This window comes from Manihot esculenta, chromosome 8 (genome assembly GCF_001659605.2).
Source record: "Manihot esculenta cultivar AM560-2 chromosome 8, M.esculenta_v8, whole genome shotgun sequence".
NCBI classification, from domain to species: domain Eukaryota; kingdom Viridiplantae; phylum Streptophyta; class Magnoliopsida; order Malpighiales; family Euphorbiaceae; genus Manihot; species Manihot esculenta.
Window position 1 is genome coordinate 39,291,809 of NC_035168.2, and position 27,391 is coordinate 39,319,199.

The following is a 27,391-nucleotide window of genomic DNA, read 5'->3' on the forward strand; positions in this document are numbered from 1 at the left end:
AAACCCTGCACCTCATTTGAGGTCTACTTTTGTTCTTTGATGCTCAACGGGACTTCCTATAAAGTTTCTCACCTCCGCTCATGAACAATTTTTTTCTACAAAAAAAAAAAAAAGAAAAATTCATGCCGCTTAGCTTCCAGTTGGCATCAACTTTTCACAAATAATTATACCATGTTCTTCTGTTTTCATCTTTAGAAACTGATTGGTGATTGAATGAAGCATGTTCTAGTTGTTTACCTGTCAGCAAAGACTAAACAGCTTCTCTTTCTCATTTTTCAAAAATCTAAAGAATTTCTGTGATGTTTGCTTTCCTCCATAGCTTTCCCTTTTTTTATTATGAATAAAATATAAAATAAAAAGCATTAACTTAACTTCAAAGCTACGTTGGAATTGAATTGTGAAATTGCAAGTGTAAATCTTTGTCTGAATCAAACAAACACAATAATATTAATTATCTTTTGGAACATATTCTTACCTCTCCTTCCAACTATCCCCAGATTACTACGCCAACCAATTCCTTTTTTTTCTTTCTTTCTTTTTTTATATATATAAAAAAAAATCTCAAATAAAGGGGTATGAAAATAATCCAATGCCCTTTTTCCATCTTCCAGTTAGGTAGGAGGGTCCATAACCATCAAAATCAATCATCATCAATTTTTCCTATATCTCTCATGCACAACTAATGATAAGCCTTAGTGGCTGCAGGAATGCTTTCTCAAATTTAGTCATACATTTAATGATTTCAATAATAAGTGTTTTTTGAATTTTAGAGATAAATCATATGTGTCAATACTATTATTAGCTTTTATTAGGCAGCCCAAAAATGATTTTAAGTCTTGGAAAAACAATGGGGGATTTTTTATTTTGTCAGTTTTAGTATATTTAACATTTAATTTGCTAAAATACTCTCATCAAAGCAAATAATTTTAGAAATGCTTTGGTTTGTTATTTTAAAATAAAGACATATATATTATCAAATAATAAAATTTAGAGATAACATAGTAATTTATTTGAAATTTTATCTTTTATTTAATTTATTTAAATCATAAAATATTTACAAATATATATATATATATAAATAGATGAAATAATTAATGCATTAAATTAAATTTTTAAAATTTTTGATAATAAATTTGTAGATATTAAAAGGCAATTTCTATTTGACCATCACTAATTTAAACTATTTAGTAAAAAATTATCAATAAAAAAATTCATATATAACACCAAAACAAAATATTCATTTTGTCCCATGAAAAATAGACTTAATTATAGTCACACGGTTTTAAAAAAAGTATTAATATAATTTTAACAATAAATTCTGTTATTCTTTCTAATATAATATTCATTATGTTCCTCTATTAAAATTGAGTAATTCATTTTATTAAATTATTCTTAAAATTAATAAATATTATATTTTATGAATTAATGAAAAAAATAAATTAAAAATTATTTATAATTTTATATATATAACAAAATAAATACATATTTAACATATCATTATTTTTTATATAGTAAACAATCCTATATCATCATTAATATTGAAAAAGAAAATCTGTCACATCACCATTGCTAATACTATGGGCATTCAAGGGCATTTCTGCAAATTCAACTTTGTTTTTTTTTTTTTTTTTTCTCAATTTTTAATAAACTTTGTACTTATTTGGATCATGAGACATCATTGTCAACAAAGGAATATGACTAATTCACACACGTGTTGCTATAATTGATTGATGAATTTGTCTTTGTTTCAACATAAATTGATTACCTTGTCTTTTAAGTTAATATATATATATATATATATATATATATATATTTATTATTTTTTTCTCTTTATTGTAATTCAACTCTCCTTTAAGATACATTCTTTTTTTTTAAATTCTTTACATCATATATTATAAAAAAATTAAAAATCATGTACAATTACAAAAAATTATTTTTATAAAATAAATTAATTTAAATAAGTCTATTGGGTAAAATTTTGAAATTTGAATATATAAAATATTAAACTAAATGGGAAAATTTTGAAATTTATAACTTGTGGACAATCATTAAAGTATAAAATATAAAATTATGAAAAAAAATTTGTAAATAAAAAATAATAATTTAATAACTTAATTGATATGATAAATTGTGAAAGAAAATAAGTAATTTTTTTTATTATTTTATATAAATTGTGAATAAGGAGTTTTTAATTATAGCATTCAGACTCATCATTTACCATTAAACTAAAACTGAACATATGGAATATAGTAAACGTTCTCTCGCGGGTCATGAAAGGACTTTGATTTTTTTTTTTTCAAAAAGAAATTTTTATTTTTTTAATTTAATATAATAAATTATTCAAGTTTTAGTGAAATAATATAATTAAATACTATATTAAAACTAAAATAAAAAATATACACTTTAACTATAATATATTATTTTTATAGTAATAAGAATAATATTTAAGTTATTTGAAAATAAAAATATTTATATATCTTTCAATTCTATAATCTTTGTTATTTTATTTTTGCACACGTTTTTAAAGGTTAATTTTTATAATTTTTTATTATATTTATTTTAAAAATATTAAATATTAAATTTTTTTATATATTTATTTTAAAAAATAATAATTAATTAAAATTATTTTAAAAACAAAATAAAATTATAATAATAGTGTTATTATAATTTAAAAAAGTATAAATAAAAATTATCAGAAAGACAGATGAAATATTATAAAGAAAATATTTATGAGATAATAAAAACAAAAAGTAGCGCGTCAGTATCGAACAACACAGACAGATTTTATAAATATTTTTGTTATAACTACGGAATTTTTTGAAATTAAGAATTAAAATATATTCATTTCTACCGAGTGAATTCCGAGTGGGAGATGAAGTTTGATGCAGAGGGACCACAGTGTTCACACACACATAGTAACTAGATTTTCTTCTTATAATTTACATTAATTTTATTTTAAAATAATAATATTTATTATTATTATTATTATTATGCAGTATAAAGGAGTTTGATAAGATATTAATGGTTTGAAACATTATATGCTATTACCTGGGAGGAGGAGGAAGAGGAAGAAGGAGAAGGAGAGATGAGTGGTGGAGGAAGTGAAGAGGGAGATTCATTAGAATTCACACCCACTTGGGTTGTTGCTGCTGTGTGCACTGTGATTGTTGCCATTTCTTTAGCTGCTGAAAGATTTCTCCATTATGGGGGCAAATATCTTAAGATGAAGAACCAGAAACCCCTCTTTGAAGCCCTCCAAAAAGTTAAAGAAGGTTTCTTTTCTCTAACCCTCTATCTCTTCAGCCTCTTTTTGCTAATCTTTTTAATTTCATAATATGGAAATTTTCTGGGTCTTTTCTCTCTCTCTCTCGCTCTGTGAATGTGTGTGTGTGTGTCTGTCTGTTTGTTTGCTATGAAAGTGTTGCTATGTGTTAGATTCTTACTTGGCTGTTTTGATTTTGCAGAGTTGATGCTTCTGGGTTTCATATCTTTGTTATTGACAGTGTCTCAGGGCACAATCTCTAAAATCTGTGTACCTGAGCATGTGATTACTAATATGCTTCCTTGTGATCTCTCCGAAAAAAGAAAAGGAGGAGAAGAATCTAATACTACAGCTACAACCGAACATTTTCAGAGGTTCTTTACTACTGGCATTTCTGGCACTGCCAGGCGCCTACTGGCTGAATCCACTGAGTCCCAGATTGGTTACTGTGCGAAGAAGGTACTAAATTACCGTTTGATGCTGTTGTTATTGCAATTTTTTAATTTAGCACAAGTTTAATGATGTCTTCTGCAGTTGTTCGAAGAAAGTTGCCGACAGGCAAACTAATCATTTTATTAACAGTATTTGCATTCAAAAGAAAAAAAGGAGGGGCAAAACAATGATCCTTCCAGACTTCAGTCATACATTTGTGGATTATGCTGTTTAATTTTAACCATATAAGCCTAATATCCTAGTCTTATCATCATTCAATTGAATAATTTTGGTAGATTGCAGTTGTAATACTATCCTAATCTTATCGTCATTCAATTGAATAATTTTGGTTCATTTCAGTTGTGATACTTTCCATCATATTCCTTTTTCTGACTATTACCATTTTTGGTTGGTAGGATAATGGTAATGACTGACATCTTTTCGTTTGTTGGATTGGATTTTCTCAATGAGATTATAAAATAAATGATATGTTCGCAAAAAAAGAAGACAACCATTTATTCAATGCATTCTTGAACTACCTCATTGAGTTCCTAACAGGTCTAATCTAACCTTGTTGAAAACATTTTTAATAATCTTGTTAATGTCGGTTGCATTTAATACATAATAGCTCTATTGTGACTTGTGATATCACTTCGCATATTTCCAATTTAGAAATTTGATCCCTTCTTCCACTTCTAAAAATAAAAGATGAAGAATATGAGAATGGAAAAGAAAGGAAAATGATCAGTTGCTTTTTTCACATTATTCTGCAACATTGGTGATGGAACACTGGTTTTGGAGTTAATGCTCTGTTGATGTTTTGAATTTCTGTAGCTGCACAAATAAATTTGAATTATGCACTTCTATAATTCTTTCTGCTTTTGCCCCTATTTCTTCAGGGTAAGGTGCCATTGTTATCTATAGAAGCACTACACCATCTACACATCTTTATCTTTGTCCTAGCCATTGTCCATGTCACTTTCAGTGTACTCACAATTGTGTTTGGAGGGGCAAGGGTGAGCATCTGACACAATTCTCTATATATGTTCTCTTCAATTTCTGAAGTATTCACAAGGATTCATTTTATTTTGATTTAGATTCGTCAATGGCAACATTGGGAGAATTCAATTGCAAAAGATCGATATGATACAGATGAACGTAAGAATTTTTGGCATTAAATTACTTACCTTTGTGTTTCATGTACTTTATATTCAGCAGATGCTTGTATGGATGTTGTCTGGTTATACCTTCAAAATTGTTATTATTAGCATTCCCAATCTTCGATGAAAGCTGTGGGATTCAAGTTGTTCGAACAAAGCCTTATTTTGGATTTAACTTTGCGATTGAACTTGCAAAATGAGATATTGTCTCATTCTTAATTCCTTGGAAAGACATTGTGTAGGTTTATTTTTATGCTCATTGTGACTATTCTATACTGTGGCTGTGCAGTTCTTAAAAAGAAGGTCACCCATGTCCATCAACATACATTTATCCAGGAGCATTTTCTGGGCATTGGTAAAGAATCAGCTCTGCTGGGGTGGGTGGTAAGCTATATTCTTATTTATCTTCTATACTTTTTCAGACTTTTTTTTTTTTGAAATTCAGAAAGATTATTTTTAAATGCACTATTTCTTTATGTCATATGTGAGAATCTTATCATCTTTCTTTGTTCTACACCCTTTGTCATTTGAGAGACATGATATTACTTGGTTCAGTAATCACCTTGGCATGGTCATATATATATATAAGTTTTGGAGGAATGAATCAGGAAGATGTTTAATCTCACTAAGCCTTTTAAACATAGTCTAGTCTTAGGTTCTTGGGGGCTGCCTCAACCATCAAAATGACTTCTTTGTCAATAGAGTCCTTTTCTGGGCCTTTGTCTCTGCTCCAACAACCATCTCATTCTCATTGCCTTCATGGTACCCATAGGTAGTGTTTGGAAACATGGGTTTGTTAGCATGTGAAATTATCCTCTTTATCTTATGCTGTTAAGTTTAGAGTTTGATCCACTTGTTTTGGAGTTTTGGGGAAGGACAATATTTGATGGGAAGGAATGCATTTAGACCTCATTTGGGCTGAGGTTGAAAGGCCAAACCAGTGCTTTTTGGACAAAAGCGCCATTTTTGATATCAAATTTAACTTTAAATCAATTCTAATACCCTTTAATAGCAATGCCAAACAACCTATTAGTGGTGAAATTGCAAGGGTTCAAATGGCTATGTTTTCAGTTTGATGAGATGGGTTTGTTAGCGAATAAAACATATTCTTGAACCATCATTCACATGTTTGAATGGTTCATTAATTATGAAAGTGGAAAGCCTTTATCAAAAAGGGAGTTCAAAATCTAGTTGTCCATCCTTAATCTGCCTAATGTGATCTTGACTGGAGTTTCTAGACTTTTGCGCTGAGAGGTGCACTTATAAAATTTACATCTCTGTGTAACCTGCAGAAAGCGTGTGTTTACAATAGAATCTGTTCTTAGATCCCCACATGCAAGTTTGAACTTCTAGAGAGAGATTCATCACTGAAGTTTACCCTATCTAGTAACTTGAGCTGAGGGTATGTCTAGGAACAAACCATATTCTTTGGTCCTCAAGTACATGCATGGATTTGGTTGAGAGATTCATTCTTATTTCTTAGCTTGTATCTGTTCTAAGGATGTAATATAACAATTTATATATCATTGCTATTTATTTTTTCATGATCTACAATTGTATAAACAAAACCTATATAAGAGCACGTCAAGAAATGATATTAATTGACAGCTACTTTTTTGGTACCTGCAAATTGATATGATTCTATTAGTTTTTGTTTGTTTGTTTCTTATTCATATTTTTAACGTCTTGTTTGTTTCTGCAGCATTCCTTTTTCAAACAATTCTATGCATGTGTAACAAAATCAGATTACGTAACTCTGCGACTCGGTTTCATCACGGTAAATTTGAAGATTTCTCTCAGATATTTATCTTGTTTATTATTGTGTTGCATATGAATGGATGTTTATCTGCCCATTATTTCTTGTGGTGTAGACACATTGCAGAGGAAATCCCAAATTTAATTTTCACAGATACATGGTGCGTGCCCTTGAAGATGACTTTAAGACAGTTGTTGGTATAAGGCAAGTGCTAATACCTTTGTGTTGTTTTGACTTCAGAGTTTTTACGGCCTGTAATGTATATTCCTCCAATTAGTTAACTTGAAATTGTTGTTGATTTATTCACTGATCTCCTCAATTCACCTAATTTTGTTGGTTGCAGTTGGTATCTTTGGATATTTGTGGTTGTCTTCTTATTGCTGAATGTTAATGGTAGGCATGCTTCTCCATTGATTAGTTCATTGATTTCATAACTTATTGCAGACTTGCAAGTAAGATGGTCCTATAACATTGAACATAAGAGTTAATATGGTATTATAAATTTTAAGTTAAAAAGGGATGTGAAATAAGGTTTGGCTGGTAGAGTTAATTTCATATTCTGATAATGTTTTGACAATATTTGAGTTCATCATAGAGGTTTAAATAAGTCAAAGTATGTATTACAATGTATGACTTGGGTGGCTTGCAAACATAAAAATAGTTACCATATTTAAATAAATAATTTATAAATAAAAAAAATCTAGAAATCTTTAACATTAAGGTGGACTCGGTGTTTGACAAAGTTGAATGGCGACAAAGGATCCAATCCCAACTTGTTTGGGATTAAAGTTTAGTTGTTGTCATTGTTATATGACTCAAGCTTGAGATCAAGCTCTAATTGAGATTGTTATAGATATGTACAGTTGTAGATTAGCTTAATAAATAGCATGATTATAGGATTAATGGTAGAAGCATATCTTCTCTTAATTGTAGAATATTTCCGTACTCAAGAACCTTGTAATCTATATATGTGCAACAATCATTCAGAGAAAGAGACAGAAAAGTTGAGAAACCTTCAGTTTTTACAAAGATATATAAAAAAAATTTGCCTAAATTTTAGTGGTGATTGAGCTCCAGCTCGAGTATTTTGAGTATCCCATTGAGTTCAGTTCAAGCATGCTTATAAATTTGATTGAGCTTGAGTTGGACTTGTACTTTTTATGGATTATCGACTATGCTTACTGTTTTCTTTATGATTTTTTTCATTGTCTAACTTGCTGTCATGGTATATGTCGCGGCTAGATTTCACTTCTAATTGTAAGTTGTCTCCTTTGTGCAGGTTGGCATACATATTTCTGGATAGCCTTCATTCCTTTCATTGTCAGTTGACTTCTATCACACCTAAATATGCTTTCTCTTTTTGATCGAAGTTGCCTATTATCGTGTTAACTGGAATCATGCACTGTTATAGTCCTTTAATAAGGCCAAAATCACAAAAACTATTGTAACAAGTTACTTTGGCTTGTTGCTATAAAATATGCAAAGTCTTGGGTTGATAACTTCAAAGGCATTGCTCAATAGTTGTGACGTAATCAATGTTTACCTTTCATGGAAGTAAATCTGCCCCATCCCACTCCCCCTCCCGTCAAAAGATAAAAGGGTTAACCTTCACCATTTTGGTGGATAAGTTAGTGTAATTGGAAATTTAAATCTGCTGTGTACATGTTTACTTGTTTCTTACCATTATGCATGCATAGCTCAGATGTGGTATATATTGATACATATATATATCAGACAAGTTGGATATTTCAGGATAAGAACTAAATTTTGATTAAAGATCTTTCCTTTCATTTGTGCCAAGTTTCACTTGCATTTTGGTTTTCCAGCTTCTACTTGCTGTGGGAACCAAGCTGGAGCATGTAATCACCCAGTTGGCTCGTGATGTTGCTGAGAAACATGTAGCCATAGAAGGGGACTTAGTAGTTAAACCATCAGATGAACATTTTTGGTTCAACCGACCTGATATCGTCCTGTTCTTGATCCATTTCATCCTCTTCCAAAATGCTTTTGAGATTGCATTTTTCTTCTGGATATGGGTAAGCTGGTTGTTTGTGGTGTGCTTTCTAGGACTTGTTAAGATAACACGACATCATGCTGGCTTTACACCTCTGTAGGTTCAATATGGCTTTGACTCGTGCATAATGGGACAAGTCCGGTACATTGTCCCCAGGCTAATTATTGGGTAATAACCTTATTACATTATTTTTTCAGACTCCTAGTAGATTTTAGTTGAGAACTGCTCTCTAGTATTTGAGAAATTTCATGAATATACGATGATGCTATATTTTCATTTCCTTTTCATTTAGGGTTATCATTCAGGTACTCTGCAGTTACAGCACCCTTCCACTTTATGCCATTGTCACACAGGTTGGTAAAGCTGCTTTAACTTTCAGATATTAACAGTTTATTCTATCATGCAACTGTCAATCATAACCCTTTTTTCTTTTTGGAAATGAAACGAAGATGGGAAGTTCTTACAAGAAAGCAATATTCGAGGAGCACGTCCAAGCTGGCCTTGTTGGTTGGGCCGAGAAGGTGAAGAGAAAGAAAGGCCTAAAAGCAGCAGCAGCAGCAGCAGCAGCAAAAGAAGGACCTAACCAGTCAAGTTCTCATGACAGTTCTCTGGGAATTCAACTTGGAAGAATCGGGCGTAACGGCTCTGCTCCTCAGGAGATCCAACCTTCAGCTGGTTCTGAGGGACAAACATAGCTAGTTTATTTACAGCATCAGTCAGTAGTAATATGCAGTCTCCATAGAATTGTCCGGTAGGCCGTAAATCTGTTTATAAGCATTGCGTATTAAGCTTTGTGTGCTTTGGCTCTTGGCCATAGATGAGTGTATTATGGAGCATAGCATAGGTTTAATTGCAGGCTGAATCTAATTTCTTCCCTATTGTGAAAGGGATTGGGATTTCTACCTGTAATCATAACTTGCTTGTACTTGTTTATAGTGTGATGAAGCCAAATTTCTAATGCAAATTTAAAAAAAATAAACTTTTTTGTTTCTGTTATTTGGATTGTGCAATTGAGCTAATAAATGAAAATATATATTTCTAATTTATTTTACATATTTGAATTTTTTGTGTTTTTATGTGAAATGCAGAAAATGGATTTTTTTAGTTATTTATATAAATTAATTTTTAAACTTACTGTCTAAAATAAATTTATTTATAATAGAAGCAAATTGATTTAAAATTAAAAAAAAAATTAATGAATATTATAAAATATTGAAATAAAATTTGAGTTCAAATTAATTGACAAAAGAACGTCTGCCCCATATATATTAAAAATTAGTAAACTTTAAAATCCAATATATACTTAGTTTTGCAATTTTTTGTAGTTTATTTTATAATTTAGATAATTCATAATAATAATAATAATAATTATTATTATTATTATTGAACAAGCGTGAAATGTCAAAGTCCTTTATTTCATTAAAATTAACTTAAAAACTCTCTTTTGACAAAAAAAAAATCAAAAATTAAAAATAATTAAAGTATTATGGTAAAAAAAATCTCAATTAAAATATTTATATAAATATAAAGTATCGAATTTAAATTTTTCTTGCAAAAAAAGTCAAACTCCTTTTCAACTTAATTAAAAAATCAAATAATATAAATAATTAAATTTACAGTTAAAAATAAAATAATTAATTATATTAAATTAAAATTTAAAAGGTGTAATTTCATTTATTATTTAGTTTTATTATTATTATTGATTAGTTAAATATTTTTAAAAATTTATTAAAATATTTTTATTTTTTCCATTAATAAAATAGAAGGATTATTTTTATTAAAAATAAATAAAAAATAAAAATTTTTAAAATTCAATTTTATTCTCAAATAAAATCTCTTATTTAGTTTTTAGTATTGCTATTATGGATAAATTAATTTTATATTTTAAGAATTTATTAAAATATTTTTATTTTTTTTAATAATAAAAAAAATTTTACTATATTTTACTATATTTTTATGATAAAAATATATAAAAATTATTTAGTTAATGAAAAAAAAAAAAGATACTGAATTCTTAATAATATTAATAAATCATCTCCGATAAAAACTGTGGAATAAATTGTGAAAGAGTCGCAGAAATTATTTAGGATTTATTAACAACATAAACCCTATCAGGATATTGCGACCTGCTGCTTCTCTATTTTACTGCTAAGAACTGAGAGTAGAATTACACTACTTCCAATTTCTGCACATGGAGTAGGATTCGACTTGTATGATTTGATTGCTCGACATTTCAAGCAACCACCAAAATCAAAATCAAGATGACCATCCACTCCATTGTAATCCAGAAATTACTCAGCACTAACGCTCATTTGGGCCGCCGCGTCGCCGCCGATCACTTCAAGATCTATACTTACGGAATTCGTAACTCGCAGGCCATAATCGATTCTGATAAAACCCTTATCTGTCTTCGGAATGCTGCTAACTTCATTGCCCATCTAGCTCGTGACAAGAAGGCCCGGTTTCTATTCGTCAATACCAATCCTCTCTTCGATGAGATCGTAGAGCAAATGACTAAGAAAATTGGGCTGTATAGCCCTAGAGATAACATTCTGTGGAGAATGGGCGGTTTTTTGACTAATAGTTTTAGCCCTAAAAAATTTAGGTCGAGAAATAAAAAGGTTAGCCTTGTTCTAGATCAAACAGAGGGAAAACATTTTTTTGTTATTGTTGATTAAATGGGTTTTTCATTTCTTATGGTGAAGGTTTGTTTTGGTCCAATACAACCGCCGGACTGTGTAGTTGTGTTGGACACAGAGAGGAAAAGTTCGGTGATTTTGGAGGCTGATAGGCTTCAGGTTCCAATTGTGGCTCTGGTAGATTCCAGTATGCCATGGGAGTTCTATAAGAAGATTGCGTATCCTATTCCTGCCAATGATTCAGTTCAATTTGTGTACTTGTTTTGCAATATGATTACCAAGACATTCTTGCTCGAGCAGAAGAAGTTGAAAGCAATGAGAGGAGATGTCGCTGTGGAAGAGCCCGTTGCTTCTAAGAAAGAATCCAGGTAATCCATTCTGTGTAATTATGTTTATTTCAAGAGAAGTTACTGTTTCTGCAAAAGGCTGGAAAATCTATAATCTATCATTTTCAGCCATTTTTATTTTTATTTTTATCTTTATTTTTATTTTTGAGATGATTATGAACAAGGAATCATCTACACCTTTCTGTCAAGGTTGGATTCAGGTAACATGTAAGAACGTACTAGTGCCAGTTCTTGAACTGGATTATCCTGATGATAAGGTGGAAGACTGTGACATATACTGATAAAAAGTTACTTGTACATAATTCATCTGTTCTTCTGCTTATTGTTGGTTTTTGTTTTTTTCTGAAGCAAAGTTTGGAAGTTGTACAAAATTTGTGTTTTTTGATGCAATTTGAAATTCATGTGGATGAACAATTTCAATGTTTTCTTCGCTTTGTATAATGTGATAATAAATTCTGTATTGAAGGGAGAACGTGAAACAAATTGAGCAAAGTGAGAGTGAGAGCGAGAGCAAAGTCAGCACTCCAATTGAAGAACTGCTAGTTGTTCCTTATCAGAATTTAACTCCTGCTCCTAATGGTAATGAATGTCAACTTGATGTATGGTTCATGTACTTGAGAAAAATGAACTTATTTAGCCTGTATTGCACAACCTCCCTCCACCTGCATTTCCTATTTCACTTGCTAAAAAATATTGTGTCTTTGAATGTAGACATTGTGGAAATTAAGCAGCTTTTGGACAAGCTCGTCGTCGTGAAGTTCAATGGCAGTTTGGGAACCTCGCTTGGGTTTAGTGGCCCCAAGTAAGAATTCATTCTGGCCCTGTATATTTGCCTTTATATGTAACTATATTTAAATTCAGTCTAAATGACACTTAGCTCAAGCCATCCCTCCATTAATATCATTGGATGTCCTAGTACTCTTTTAGCATTAGCTATAAATATATATTTGTTTGTATATATGGATTCCATTACTTATTAAACAAAAAAAAAAGGGAAAAAAAGAAAGAAATGATTTTTCCTTTACCTGATCTTAGGTCAATATGTGGGCGCACAGCCGCACATGCTCTGGTGGATGTGACTCCTTGCGCACATGTTTAGTGATGTAGTTACTAGTTAGATAGTTGTATGACTTGAGGATTTCACAACTATAAATTATGGAGCTAAGCATTATGGAATTATGAATATAGTTTCTTCTTCAGCCTAATTAAAAGAACTTCTTTACTAGCTAATTTGCAGTGGGGTTTACTCTGTGTGATTGAAAGAATATTTTCTGCCATAATTTTTAAATTTGTTTGCAGCACCTCTTATATAGTGATGCTTAATCTGATAGCTTTCCAGCTACCAATGATGACTTAGTTTATATAGCTCACTTTTTTATAGTATATTTTGTGTAACCTCACAGTTAGTCTTTTCTGACTTTAATTTGACTTTTAATTCAATTATTCTTCAAAATTTATGCATAATTGTGTCATTTTATTTGTAGGTCTGCAATTGAAGTTCGTAATGGTTTGACTTCTCTTGATTTAATTGTTAATCAAGTTGAGGTCAGTTTTTTTTTCTCTGCTGTATGTAGTTTTTATTGTCTTGAGTTTTTACCTATTCTTACATTCTAATTGTCCACAGTCTCTCAATTCCAAGTATGGGTGCCATGTACCTTTAGTCCTCATGAATGCAACCAAAACACATGATGATACCTTAAAGGTGATCTGTGTTTGCCATTTTCCTCTTTGTTGATTCCATAATTAAAATCCACTAATTGCTGCTTTTTTTCATGTTAGGTTTTGGGAAAATATTCCAAGTCAAGTGTTGATATTCACCCGTTTATCCTGGTCAGCAACCTTTCTCTATTTTGTATATTCTGTTTTTTATTATTAAGAATTAGTTTATGCGTCGACTAGATTCAACTGAGCGTACGTGAGTTGATCACTTAAACCTTGAGTTAATGACTCACTCTCCCTTGCATGACCTAATATATGCTGGGTTATTGTCCTCAACAGGAATCTCTTGGTGAGCATAACAGCAATGAAAAGTCGTATGGGATTCTCTCTCTCTCTCTCTCTCTCTCTATTTCTATGCATCCTTATGTTGCTGTAAACATGTATTTGGTATATTAATAATTTATTGTCTAGCATTAGGAAACTGATACATGTTTTTATTTCCACCAAATTGTGATATTCTTGCTACATAATTTTGGAGTTCTAATATTTTTCTCCACTTTTTGCTTCACTTTCTTATGCTGCTTTTGTTTGTTTTCCCATATATCATTACTTTTACCAAAAAACTCATGTACCATCTAGAAAGAGAGGGAATACTTTTTCATTGATAGAGTAGTAGATCTTCATGCCCTCTATTCATTAATTATGTTATGAAATTCTCCATTGGAATTTGTTGAAAACTTTCTAAGTGAATGTGCCTACATATTTCATTTGAAGGTATGCTTCTGATGATGCTTCAGCCTTCCTTTCCTTGATGAAGAGTGGGACTCTTGATGTGTTATTATCACAGGTGCTCTGTGTTTATTTGATTTTGACACCTTGTTACTTGTATTAAATGCTATTGAAGTCAATATTATTCATCTGAGGAAGGCAATAATATTACATGGCTACATGCCATTTCATGAGCCATATATATTTTTTTTGGTAAGTGAAATCTGTTCCTCAATTTGTTTTCCAGGGAAAGGAGTATGCACATGTGATTAGCTCAGATAATTATGCTGCTGCCCTTGATCCTAGTATCCTTGTTACAGTTTCTTTTTTTTTTTCTTCTTTGGTCGTCTTTGCAGTGTGCATATTTGTTATAGTTGTTTGTTCTTAAGGGCTGATTATTTTGACAATTGTTCTCCTTGAGTGTTTCTATAGATGTCTTGAATCATTTGATCCAAAACAAGATTGAATACTGTATGGAGGTAGGCTGGTTGATTTCATATTTATTTAGCTGCTTTCACTCAGAAAATGTGTTCACTTCTTAAATCTTTCAGGTGACTCCAACTGCATCAACTTATATGAGGAATAGTATGGCTAATCAACGTCAAGGAAGGTTTCAGGTTCAATGTCACCTTAACTTAATGGTTCTTTATCCGTGTAGATGTGACCATGTATGATTTTGGTGAAGAGCCTTAAAAATTCATTTATGTTCTAAATAAATAGTGACCTTTAATGATTAATCCTTCAATTCTTAGAACGTAATATTCCATTATATTTAAAGGCATTTAACTTTCTGCACATTGTAGTTGATCTTGATCATGAAAGTTGTAGAACATGTTATAGTTGTATTTGATTTTGTGGAAATTAACATATAGTGAATATTGGACCTTATACTAATGCACATACCAAAATAACATGACCTTTATTTCTTATTCGTCCATGAACTGGTGTTAGTGTTTTCGGTTCACAATTATCATATTCATATGCACACAATATTTCTGATTATTAATGGCAAATACCTCTGTAATTGCTCTGAATAATCAACAGTTTTGATTGATTATGTTTTCTGCCAAGGTAAGTTTAGAGGACACATTTATAACATTCATTTTGGGCTGAAATTTTCCTCCAAACTAAGCAAGTGTTGCGGTAGAGAGAGGCATGAGTTGTTTTTATATCTTGGTATCTTTCAGTGGCTTTAAAGAACTAAACAAAGGAAAGAAAATGATTGGTGTAGTCCAGCCCAATTAGTTTGGGTGTAAAAATTAATTGAGTTCATTTATAGTATAATATTTACTGAATATTGATATTAGTTGTGACCATAAAATAGCATGATGGCCTTTCTAATCAAAATAACGTGATCTCTATTTTTGGTTTGTGCATCAATATTTGCCTTGTTTGTATTTGACAATTGCTTTGTGTAACATTTCCCTATCAATGTAATGCAGCTTCGGGAAATTATGCAAAATCCTTCTAAGCATGTAAGTTAAGATTTACCATTACATTTTCCATTAGATATTTAGGTCTCTTGCTCTCTTTAAGCTTGGGGTTCATTTCTTCAGTGGATAAATTCTGTACTTCAACTTCATTTTTGAATATGACCTTGGCTTCTAAAGTGAACATGATTACATTGTTAAGTTAAGCAAAGTTTTTTGCCTTCATGGACTTAATTTTCATTTTCATTTGTGTTCTCTTTATGGTTAACAAAATCAAGTTGATGGAGGAGTTCAAATTTATAGATACGAGAAGCTTGTAAGTGGCCTATGCAACTTTATTTTTTCTATCTGTAAACTGGGATGCATGCTTAACCCTGGACTTCCTACTATTTTGTTCAGGTGGGTGAATTTGAAAGCCATCAAAAGGCTTGTTGATACTAATGCATTGAAGATGGAGAATCTTTCTATTTCAAAGGTTTGCCATCACTTGTTTGTTATTTTATGAAAGGATGTGCTTTTTGAAAAAAATCAGGGAGTAAGTGAAATTACTGTTTTTCCCAGGGATATATGCTAATAAAATTGATTTTCGGTTCAGAAATACAAATATTCAATTCTGTATATTAAATGCTTGTTCTCTGTATTTGGTTGATTTCTGATGTTATTCATTTATTTATTTATGTAATTAATGTTGAGACAGTTATTTGATCAAGCTGTTGGCATAATCGTTCCTCAATCTCGGTTTGTTCCACTAAATGCAACATCGGACTTGCTGCTTCTCCAGGTATTTGATGCTTTCTTCTTGTCTAGATCATGATTATAGAACGAGAAGTTGCTTGAATCTTGATTTAAGGCTTTAATGTTGCATTTCTGTGCCTTTGCAGTCTGATCTGTATTCATCTTCTGAAGGCACTTTAGTTTGGAATGCTGCTAGAGATAACCCTATAAATCCATCTATTGAATTAGGACCTGAATTCGAAAAGGTAACAATTGATGTAGCTGCCTTAATTCTGTACATGCATGCTACTGTCTCTTAATGTTATTTTCGCATTGCTCAGGTTAGTGACTACCTAAGTCGCTTCAAATCCATCCCTAGTATAACTGGGCTGGATGGCTTGAAGGTGATTGGTGATGTGTGGTTTGGAGCTGGTGTGACTCTTAAGGTATTTTTAGTCTGTTATGCCTTGATATATTTTATTGCTTTTTCCCCCTTCTTATCTTATGTGTATGAGTTGATAGATAGATGATGCCACTTGATGTTTCCAAGTTCTCACTTTTGGAGCTTTTGGAAGTAATCTAGTTTTTTTTATTGTCGTTTGCAATTGCCAATAAGAGAAGTTCACAAGTTACTGAAAATGCTAATCTTCTGGATCCTCGTTTCTGAGGAGACACGCTGTGCTTTTTTTTATTCTTTTTGTGTCTGTTTTTGTGTGTGTGTGTATTATATGTATATCATTACAGGCTGTTGTATTTATGGACATTCATATTAGTAGTTCACAAGGCTTATTTTGGGAATCAACATATTTATTACAAAGTACACCTGTGATGATTTTTGTTGTTGAGTGTTTTTCTATCAACTTAATGGTGTTTGTTTTTTGGCTGAATATCTATGATGTCTCATTATTGAAGGGAAGAGTAAGTATTGTTGCAAAGCCTGGGCAGAAACTGGAAATTCCTGATGGAGTGGTACTGGAGAACAAGGTGAGACACTAAAATTTATGATTGCAGTTCTGTTTATCAAAAGCACGGAAGAGAATTTGAAACATTTATTTTTTTGGATGTGCAGGAGATCAATGATCCTGCTGACATTTGAGGATCCCTTAAACCCATTTGTTGTTTATTGATAGAGTTTTATGGGCTAAAATTTTGTAATAATAGGCGAATATTTTGTTTGTAGGCTCTTCTATCTCTGTATTTAAATTATGTCACCTGATCATTCTTATTTTTAACTGACAAAAATAAGGACGATGGAATAGAGCAGGAATCCAATTGGAAGTGCCCTATATACGTGCGCCATTGTTAAGGCAATTTAAGGCCTTTAGTTCGCCGATGAAAAGTGGTTGAAGGTTGAAGCCATCAACAAGAACAGTAAAAGTCATTTGAAATCATTTTTGTTTGAGCAAAGATGCAATGTTTTAACCATTGTCGATATATTGTTTAATGGATTACAAAGCAACAGCTTTCTGCTTCTTCAAACTTTGGAGGAGAAAGGATTGATTTATAACATGCATAGAAAATCTGGTTCTGATAAATTTAGATTTTGCCGATTTTGATATAGTTTTTCAATTTCTAGTCGGATCTTAATTGCCCCTATGCTATGCGGGCTAAAGAGGGGATGGTTGGATTATTATGCCTATGACTAGGTAAAGAAATTTAGTTCACACATTCCCCCTTTCTGGAGTAGAAAAATCAGTAAATCTGTATAAATATTATAGCGTTTAAGCCTCATAAATAAAATTGAGAATTAAGAATTAAGTGATGATGAATAAAAATAGAAATTAATTGAGGGAAGTAAGTGCTGTTTGCTATGTCACTTAATGATAAAAAAGGATTGACATTTGCGTGGTTTTGCATTTTCATATAAACATTTAAATTTTACATAAATTAATCAAATATTTGTATTTAATATAATTTTAATTAATTTTTAAAATTAAAATTAAAAATAAATCATAATAAAATATTTTTTTCATTTTATAATTTTTATTTTTTTTAATGTATATTTTTTTGTTATTTTATAATAATATATAAATTGGCTATTATATTTTTTTTATATTATGATTATCATAATATTATTTTATATTATAAATTGATTATAAATTGACTATTAAAATATTTTTTTTATATATTATAATTATCATATAAATTGATTATTATAATCATATTTAATTTAATTTTATTTCTAATAAAATCTCTTATTAATTATTATTTTTTAAAATAAATATATCTTAATATTTAATAAAGTTTAATATTTTTAAAATAGTATAATTAAAAAATTAATAAAAAAATTACCCTTTTTAATATACGTAAATAAGTAAATGAAGCAAAAATTATGGTACATTACATGTAAAATGCCACCTGACTTTTTAACATTGTAACTTTTAAAAATGTGTTAAAATTACACCTCAAATATAAAAAAAATATAAATGTTAAGATTTTTTCAATCGATTAACCTAAATAAAAATGCCATATTAAATAAATTAATTTTATAATAAATTCTTATTAATTTTTTAGAATCATTTTTTGAGTAATGTTTAAATTAATTTTGTTTATTCACAAAATATATGTTTTAACTATAATAACAAAACACTAGTAAAGTAAAAAACACCATTCCTATTAAAAAAAAAAAAAAAAAAAAGAAAAGTCAAAAACACCATTGAGTAATGCATGAGCATGTGAAAGGAGTATGTGCAGTGAGTGCATGGCTACCCTATGCAATGATCCTCTTCTTGACATCTTTTGACTTGTGGGATGTTAGAAGAATGATCCTTATTAAATATCAATCCTTTGTATTTTTATCCATCGAAGAGCAGATTACGGGAATTCTTCAGGGGGAGAAATTCCCGAGCTGGCAATTTCAAGACTGATCTCAGGCTCAGCAACAACCACACTCATCAATCAAGTATCGTTAGAAGACCTACACATGCAGAAGCTTCAGTTTTTGGTATCTGCTATTTTCTTTTATCCTATTTTTCTATTTTTGAGATTTTGAAAGAAATTGAAAATACTCTAGAAAAAGTGCGATAATAATACTCAAGTTTCTTTTTTTTTTTTCGCAATGTCATAATAAACCTTTCTATAGCATATGGCATATCAACATCATAGAGAGGTTTTATTATGATATATGAATATGTTTCTCTAATTTCAAAGAAAAAAATGTTTATCTAATTAGATCATATGTAACATTATAGAATTTGATGACATATTCATAGTTTGATCCGCTTTGAGAAAAATTGACTCTGTTAACATATTCTAATTGACTATATTCTTCATTTAATAGACTTAAATTCGAGTCTTGATGCTTTTAACATCTTGCTTAAAAAAGCAACAACAAATTGCAAACCACAAAATTTACCAGTGCCATCCTTAAATAGCTTTGGGTGGGTATATACATCAGATAAGATTGCATTCAACAAACAAGAGAGAGATTCAGGAAGTAATCTTCTTACCAAATGCTATACAGAACAAAGAAGAGCACAAGTAGAAGTAATGTTCCGAGGCCATATCCTTCAGAATCATGGCCATAGCTACTGCTTCGCTGCCTTGTTGAACAACACATGCCAAGTCTAGGACACAACGTAGAAATCAAGTGTAAAATCACTAACAATAGAAGAGGAAGCACCATAATAAAGGAGAAAGATGCACCTTCATCTTCACCTGCTTCAAATAGAGGCACCACATATTCCATTAGCATAGGACCAAAGACTATCAGCCCTAGGATACCCACCATTAGAGAAGGTACTACTGGGGATGGCCCTCTATTCCCCATTTCCTGCTCTGCAATCTCTACCTTCAGTGACCCTTTCTCAGGATAAAAGAGAATAAAAAGTGTGGTTGGGTGCTGCAATTAGAGATGACTATCTGATTCTTTTCTTTGGTTTTGTGCGACTAGTTAACCTATAAAGGCAACTTGTTTATGAAAATTTTTAATAAATTTATTTTATATAATCAAGGATTAGATTCAAGGCCTACCTCAACTAACAAATTCCAAAGGCAAAAGAAACAAGGGTATACTACAAGGACATGAGACATAGTATAAGTTTAGATTTCAACAAATTAAGTAGCAATGAAAATGACATCTATTTGTTTTCATTATCTTCAGCAAGAGAAGGGTATCCAATGATAATATAAACAGCAAAATAGAATAATAAATTTTAGGTCATTATCCAATGTTCATATCTAGAAATAATCCACGACTACTGTCATTATAGAAAATATCCGCTCCATCAAAAAAATCATTCAGTTTCATGGAACAAAGATGCTTACACAAGCACTTTGAACCTCAAAATTTCGGATACTGTCCAGGAGAGGGAATTAAGAAACAAAGATGATATTCATTGGCAAATGACAGACCAAATACAGTTATAGACGAGTTCTAGTAATCTACAAGTTAAATATTTTGAAACACAAACTGTAGGCAGATGAACTACAAAATATCTAATCATACAAAAGGGCCTGTACTATCTCCTGCAACTATAAAATTACAACTGTACATAGACAAAAAGATGGGATCATGTGGATCGCATACGATAACTTCCCTTCTATTTCCCCACTGAATCATGTACTGTACTTGAGATGTTGCTCATAGAAGTCAATCAACTGTCCAAAAAGAAGAGAGCAAATATAACGATAATAGTAAAAAATGAGTGCTTGCAATATTAATTCAAAGTTTGAAGATCTATAAATAGGGAATGGATTTATCAATACCAAAAGTGGATTATTATCCTTGAGAAACCTGTTATCTACTATGACTTCTTTCCCATCAGACCTGCCACGTAAACCACATAAAAATATTTAGCCAGATGAAACAAAAAACATAAAACCCAAAATTACAGCTCAAAACATTTTCCTTGCATAATAACAGAGCTCAATGGTCCCACTTCCATCTCCCTCTTATTGCAATAAACAAATGCATACAGGTTTTTGGGGGTAGGGAAATGATATACCTGTCTATAAATGCGATGAATTAGGATTCAAGAGTTTGAGTTGAACAAAACAGGTATATGATTTACAGATTGAAGTGAACTACCTCGTTCATTCTATATCATGAACTTGTTCAATCTTTTTCTCATATCAGACTATGTGGCTTTTGTTTGGTTTTAGACTTCTGGTAGTGGTCTGTAGTTTTTATGGAGTCATGATCAAGTGAATGAGAGTGAGCATATCAGCAAGTAAGCTGGAATAGGCAGTCAAATCTTCTATGAGGTGATGCCGTGATGGAACAGCATTTTGAATATTGGCAAGAAACTTTATTCGCTGGCTGTCACTCTGATAATTTTAAGAGAAAAAATGTATAATAATCTTCAATTGATTTTTTGAAAAGTGAGAAAACCATTGATCATTAACTTCTTTGCAGACAGAAGGTGAAAGCTGAAAAGGACAGGATATCCTCGGGCACAAATTACCTCGCCAATTCCAAACATATATTTTTAAAAGAAAAATTACAAAAAACCAAGAAATATCAAATATAATCTCATTATTACAACCAAACAACCTCAAATAAGTGAATAGCCCATTTTATGCAATAATACTCCTAAATGCACTCCCAACTTCCAAAATACTCAATTACCATGCAAAGCATTTCATGTTGTACAATGAATTTTAGAGTACTTCAACAAAAAAAAAAGAATTGTAATTAAGTAGAAGTTTTGGAGTACAAAAGCCCCATGATTTTTCATTCCTATGACCCTATCTCATGTCTCGTCTCACTGTTGATTCTCCAACAATTAAATACTTCCCTCTACTTCAGCCCTTAGAAAACAAAAGGAAATAAGTAATTAAACTAAATATAGAGAGGGAGAGAGCCAACCCAGTTCGTAGAGAGATCAAAAGAACACCAAGACAGCTGACTTCATCAATATGTACCACATTAAGCGATTAAGAGCTAATCTCCAGCTATTTATTTATCTCCATACACCAATTCGACCAGTCCTCAAGATCCAATTTGACCCTTGAACCTTACCACACATTAATCGCAAGCAGCATCCCTAAAACATGAATCAGCCTATAGAACACCTAAAATCACAGCCAAGACATACTTATCTAATACTAACTTCTATTCTATCCTTCCCTAAACTAAAACTAATCTGCTAACCTGCTGAGCATTCATAGATCTAGAAATCTACTTTGTCGAATCTGCTACTTTGACATGAAATGGTATTACATCCAAGAAGTTATCCTACAATTAATTAAACAATAGTAAGCTCTGAAATTTCTAAAAGGTCTATTACCCAAACAGCTAATGCTATCAAGAAACACATAGTTTTAGACCCCAGCATGGTGCCATATCATATGGACTGACACGGAAGTGTAAACATCTCGAACGGAAAAGGTGTTCTGGCGGACAAAACTTCTTCTACTGTGGATTTGGGAAGATCCATCAACAAACCATAAATTATTCCCAATAATACAAGACATTGAAATTTTGGAATTAAGATGACAAACCTCAAGGCCACAAAGTTTACTAGCACATCTTGAACGTTGTCCATCACAGAAGCTGAGAAGCCTATTGGCTTGAGGATCTTGGAAATAGTTATAGAATTTTCATCAACTGGCTTGTAACTTGAATTAGTACCTGCTAATGTCCCATTTTCAATTCCTAGCTGTGCAGTTGCCCCAACAGAGATATTCAATGGTGAAGGTTGTAAGAAAAATGGCGAACTTTGGAAGCAAAGCGATTCACACATGTCCAAGTCCTTTTTAAACCTCTTCACAGAACCAGATTTCCTTCTCTTAGCACCTGTGCGCCGACTGTTCTGATTAGAATCCACATAGTCAACTCTGGGAAGCACATTTGTGGGGACATCACCTCTTGAAGCATTATCATCATGGAAATGTATTGCAAGCATGTCTGCATTCACATCATTCGTAGTGTGTGTTCCTCTCAGCTCACTAAGCTTTGGATCATATTCATTATCCTCTTTCTTGTCAAAAGTTTGCCTTGAAACATTGGTGTACCCATTCTCATCAGCTTTCTTCACTGTTTTGAGTTTGGCATTGCTAATATCTTCATTTTTCTCACCTTCATGACCTGAACCCGCAGCTCGATTGGCAAGGCTCAGGTTTTTTAGAGAAGCAGAGAATAAAGGTTTATCCACAACATTTACTTCAATACCAGTCATGCTATAGCCAACAGAGGAATGGGAAAGCTTCTTCTTCAGCTGATTATGAGGGCCTCCATACTTGCGTTTCCTCTTTCGTGAAGATTTACCAGACCGCAAGCTTGAATTCCAGGGTGAAAAGGGGGGTGGGGAAAGCAAAACAAAAAATTAAAAAAAAAAAAAGGCGAAGGGAAGGCAATTGTGAGTAAATATGCAACACTATGAGGCTACAGATTCCATATTTCATTTCTCGTCGATTATTTGCAGGAAAAAAAATCTCCAGCTTGCTAATCCAAATAATTATTATAACTCAGATAACTCTTTCGATGCACTGGTGTCGTAATTTTACAATTCAAAATTCGATTTTCCCTACTACCAATTCAAATGTATATATTGAATCTTAAATGTACCTGAATCGTGACCGAACCTTATGATTCATTACTGAATATTATGATTCAATGTGAATCTATTGATTCAGTCTATTCTTTTAGAGAGTAGTAAGATTTACAGCTTCAAAATTCAAGATATCACTTCATTTTCACTGTAGAAAATTCACATAAAACCTTTCCTTAGTCTTTTTTCCCCACTATCTTTTCTTTTTCCTTGTCCCTCTCATTCTTTTTCTCATTCTTTTTTCCTATTCTTGTTAATTTACTTCTCTAATTACAGTTGTCAAACTGTGACACTTATATTAATATGTTTCGACCTTTTAACTTAACCACTATTTTTTATTATGTAATTATTTGATTAAATTTAAATGGGAGTTTCAATGCATGCACTACAATAATAATTGTCTACAATTCAAGAGTTTATAATTTATAACATAAAACTGGAATATATTTATCTATTATGAAGCATCCTTCTCATTAGCCAAGTTATAATTCTATATTTATCAACATACATTATTCTGATATTCCTTAACTTATTTTTAGATCATACATTATTTCTATTTAATTTTGATAATTTTATCAAATCTTGCTATTGGATTTGGTTCTCAATTCTTGACTCCCAAAATAAGGATTTTGATTCTTGATTCAAATCTCAGTATGCCAACTGTATCTCTTGTATCAAATAACTAATTAGTTACAATTTTCTTATCAGCATTCTCTAGAATCAGAAAAGGTTAAAGAAAAATAGTTAAATAAAGGGAATTTACCTATCCTCAAATGCATCAATGACATCAGAACATGACTGCAGATTCTCTAAGGGTTCCCAGGTGTTGGCCGTTTCCGGCCAGCCCCGCCTTTAAAACAAATAACAAATATAATAGTCAAGAAGTTATGAAGGATCAATATTCTGGATTAATCATTAATATACCCTGATATTACTTCTAACACCCTACCAGATTAGGCAAGAACAATACCAAAAGAGAAAAGCGAAAATTGATGGATAAGAGAGGCACTTACCATTTTATGAGATACTGAAGCTGACCCTATTTTGTGTAGCATTTGGGCAGCCATTTGCATCATCATTAAACAATAGTAGAGAAAATTCAATTCAGCAAAAAACAAATGATAATCACAAAACAAAATTACACCATCCCATCCACCCATTTACTTGCAATAAAACAAGCTTGAAAATAAACATAAAACCTTTCTTTTATTGTGTTCCCTGATTAGATTTTCCATTCCAAAAAAAAAAATACCTTAGCAATACAAGAGGCAAAGACAAATGAAATACCATATTGTAAGACACGAGTGAAAAACATGGCTACGTAAAGAAAAAGGGCACATCATTAAAGCATAAACATACAAGAGTATGCGTTAATGGGAAAAAGAGAGAGACCTTGCGGACACGTTTCCGTCGAATAGCCTCGATTTCGAAGAAACCCTCGTCGAGCTTAGGCCGTTCCTCTTCTCCTTTCTCTTCCTCGTCTTCATTGTCATCATCATCCCCTTCATCTTCCTCTTCTTCTCCCTCTCCTTCACCTTCCCGATTCTCAAAATTATCAGAAAGCCCATCTCGTTCCTTGTCCTCAGCAGCATTCCCACTTTGAACAAGAACCTCTACCATGTTATGGGCATCCTCCAGAACATCTGTCAAGGCCATATTGGGGCTTGCGGCTGCCTTCCTCTTCCCCTTCATTTGTATTTATAGTGTGGAAGAGGAGAAAAAAAAAAAGAAGCAATTGGATTGGTCGGGGAGTGTCGAGGCGTGGTGGTTGGGGAAAGGCACCTAAGGGTTTTGGATCTACACCTTTTGTAAGAGCGCGGCAGTGGAGTGGTTCAGTCCCGTGTTTGTTTTCGGATTCCCAGGACACCCCAAATCCAGAGTGAGAGTCCAGACCAGAAAAGACTCCAGTCCTTTATATATATATATATATATATATATACAAGTTTAAAAACAAAAACTTTTCTCTAATGCTTTACCTGTGATAACTTGTGGATCCAGGATCAAGACACGTGGTGGCGGTCTGAGAATATGGTTTCACAAGGCATGTTGGGACGAGCTAAGTTAATGGAGCAATGGCTTTGGATCTCAATTGTTTGACAGGTTTAAGTGAATTGTAGAGTGAGTTATGAAATCCAAGAAAATAAAGTGCAGTTTGTGTTTTTTAGTGAGCAAAAATTCTCATATTATTATCTATATAAGCTACAATTGGTAAATATTTCTTTAGGACAGGAAGTTGTACTTGAAAGTAATTTTTAATTGATTAATTTTAATGCGATTAATTTATTTAATATTTAACTCTATATTTAATATGATCGATCGAAATATACTTATCGTTACTATTTCTTTTTTAGCTACTTGCTATTATATTAAGTTCAAACTACATACATTCACGGCAACGAACACTCGCAGGATAAATAAAAATTAATACAAATGCATTTGTTGATTCGAATATGAGTTTTATGGGTTTAGGTGTTATTGTACTTGATTCATATAAAAAGTTTGTGATGGTTAAAGGATAACGTTATCTACAGTTTTTTAAGTAAAAAATGCATAAATTATAAGTATGATTAAAATTTTAAATTAATCTATAATTAAAATTTTAAATTGAATAAAGAGCGAAGATTGGCGACGGATCTAATTAAATTAGATACTTTTATAATTGTTTAAACAATTAATTCATAAAAATTTATCGATATATTATTCTTTAATTTGATTATTAATAATCGTAAATCTTAAAATAATTAATATTAAATTTTTAATTATAGATCTATGAATATGGTTGTTTATTTATTAATAACAAGTGTCCATTCTCGATCAGACTTGAAAATTTAGTTACTTATTTAATGGAATAATAAAATCACAAATATCTTTTAAAGAAAATGGTGGTTATACGATCTATTCAGATATAAGAATATGGATACATTGGTCCTCTAATCTCCCTTATGACTTTATTTTCATAACCAAACTTCTGAAAGTGTCCTGACCTATTTCCGTATAAAGCTCCAGTTTGGTCGCTACCATGATATTATAGTATCATACACGTGGGGATCCTAGATAGGGTAACATTTGTATGTTATCAGTTTGGCGGAGGGAAATAGAGAAAAAAGAAAAAAATTAATTTCTCAAAATTATCTTATTTGGATATTAAATAGAGAAGAAAAAAAAAGAGAAATAGACTGAAAATATGGGAAATTATATTTCTCAATTTTTTATATTTAATCCAAAATATCTTATTCTAAATTGGTAATAAAAAAATATCATTAATCATATTAAAATATTTAAATAACCCCTACTTCTAATTCTCCTTTTTAACATATAAAGATATAATTATCACTTAATAAATTACTTTTTTCTTATATTTTAACTCTTCTCCGATAAATTTAAATATAGAATCAATCCGATGCACTGTAGTTATGAATTGAATGGCACGATATTAAATTGGTCTGTCCAATTCGTGTGTTAAAAATTCGGCAGTCATTATATCTTATAAAGATAAAATTATATGTTTTCTTTAAAATAATTCTTTACAATTAAAATAACATAAATGAATTATTATACAATTTTACATGATTTTATCTCTATCGCCAAATTATTCTTATAACTAATAAAATTATTTTTCTCAATTTTAGTAAGTTTAACAAAGTCCTACTTCAAAAAATTCCCCTTTTTTTTTTCCTTTCTTTTTTTTTTTTTTCTAAAATGATGAATTTTAATTTA

The 27,391-nt window shown here is 31.2% G+C and overlaps 3 protein-coding genes across 7 annotated transcripts; 2 read left to right on the forward strand and 1 right to left on the reverse strand.

Annotated features, from left to right (window-relative positions):
• The first annotated feature begins 3,008 nt into the window (after nucleotides 1-3,008).
• Nucleotides 3,009-9,620, forward strand: LOC110621153 (MLO-like protein 1). The gene is made up of 13 exons (XM_021765272.2): nucleotides 3,009-3,272; nucleotides 3,465-3,721; nucleotides 4,594-4,710; nucleotides 4,792-4,852; nucleotides 5,144-5,238; nucleotides 6,557-6,631; nucleotides 6,726-6,814; nucleotides 6,954-7,003; nucleotides 7,890-7,930; nucleotides 8,437-8,646; nucleotides 8,725-8,792; nucleotides 8,917-8,977; nucleotides 9,074-9,620. The coding sequence occupies exons 1-13, from the start codon at nucleotides 3,086-3,088 to the stop codon at nucleotides 9,317-9,319; spliced, it is 1,557 nt and encodes a 518-aa protein (XP_021620964.1). The 5' UTR covers nucleotides 3,009-3,085; the 3' UTR covers nucleotides 9,320-9,620.
• Nucleotides 9,621-10,695: 1,075 nt separating this feature from the next.
• On the forward strand, nucleotides 10,696-17,660 carry LOC110621198 (UTP--glucose-1-phosphate uridylyltransferase). Of its 5 annotated transcripts, none has more exons than XM_043959205.1 (20): nucleotides 10,696-11,245; nucleotides 11,330-11,631; nucleotides 12,077-12,189; nucleotides 12,322-12,412; nucleotides 13,095-13,155; nucleotides 13,235-13,312; nucleotides 13,390-13,440; nucleotides 13,591-13,643; nucleotides 14,044-14,116; nucleotides 14,285-14,342; nucleotides 14,470-14,516; nucleotides 14,589-14,705; nucleotides 15,480-15,512; nucleotides 15,746-15,783; nucleotides 15,867-15,942; nucleotides 16,165-16,248; nucleotides 16,349-16,447; nucleotides 16,523-16,627; nucleotides 17,094-17,165; nucleotides 17,251-17,660. In XM_043959205.1, exons 1-20 carry the CDS (start codon nucleotides 10,886-10,888, stop codon nucleotides 17,275-17,277), a joined length of 1,938 nt encoding a protein of 645 aa, XP_043815140.1. In that variant the 5' UTR covers nucleotides 10,696-10,885; the 3' UTR covers nucleotides 17,278-17,660. The 5 variants fall into 5 exon arrangements, 3 of the variants coding, with proteins under 3 accessions (XP_043815140.1, XP_043815142.1, XP_043815141.1); XM_043959207.1 differs by having other exon boundaries at nucleotides 14,589-14,654; XM_043959206.1 differs by having other exon boundaries at nucleotides 13,609-13,643.
• A 2,835-nt stretch (nucleotides 17,661-20,495) lies between these two features.
• Nucleotides 20,496-25,589, reverse strand: LOC110621073 (chromo domain-containing protein LHP1). Its single transcript, XM_021765125.2, has 6 exons — nucleotides 25,067-25,589; nucleotides 24,688-24,713; nucleotides 24,438-24,524; nucleotides 22,626-23,402; nucleotides 20,889-20,949; nucleotides 20,496-20,780 (listed from the first exon to the last, which is right to left on the reverse strand). The coding sequence occupies exons 1-6, from the start codon at nucleotides 25,364-25,366 to the stop codon at nucleotides 20,739-20,741; spliced, it is 1,293 nt and encodes a 430-aa protein (XP_021620817.1). The 5' UTR covers nucleotides 25,367-25,589; the 3' UTR covers nucleotides 20,496-20,738.
• Between the last annotated feature and the right edge of the window lie 1,802 nt (nucleotides 25,590-27,391).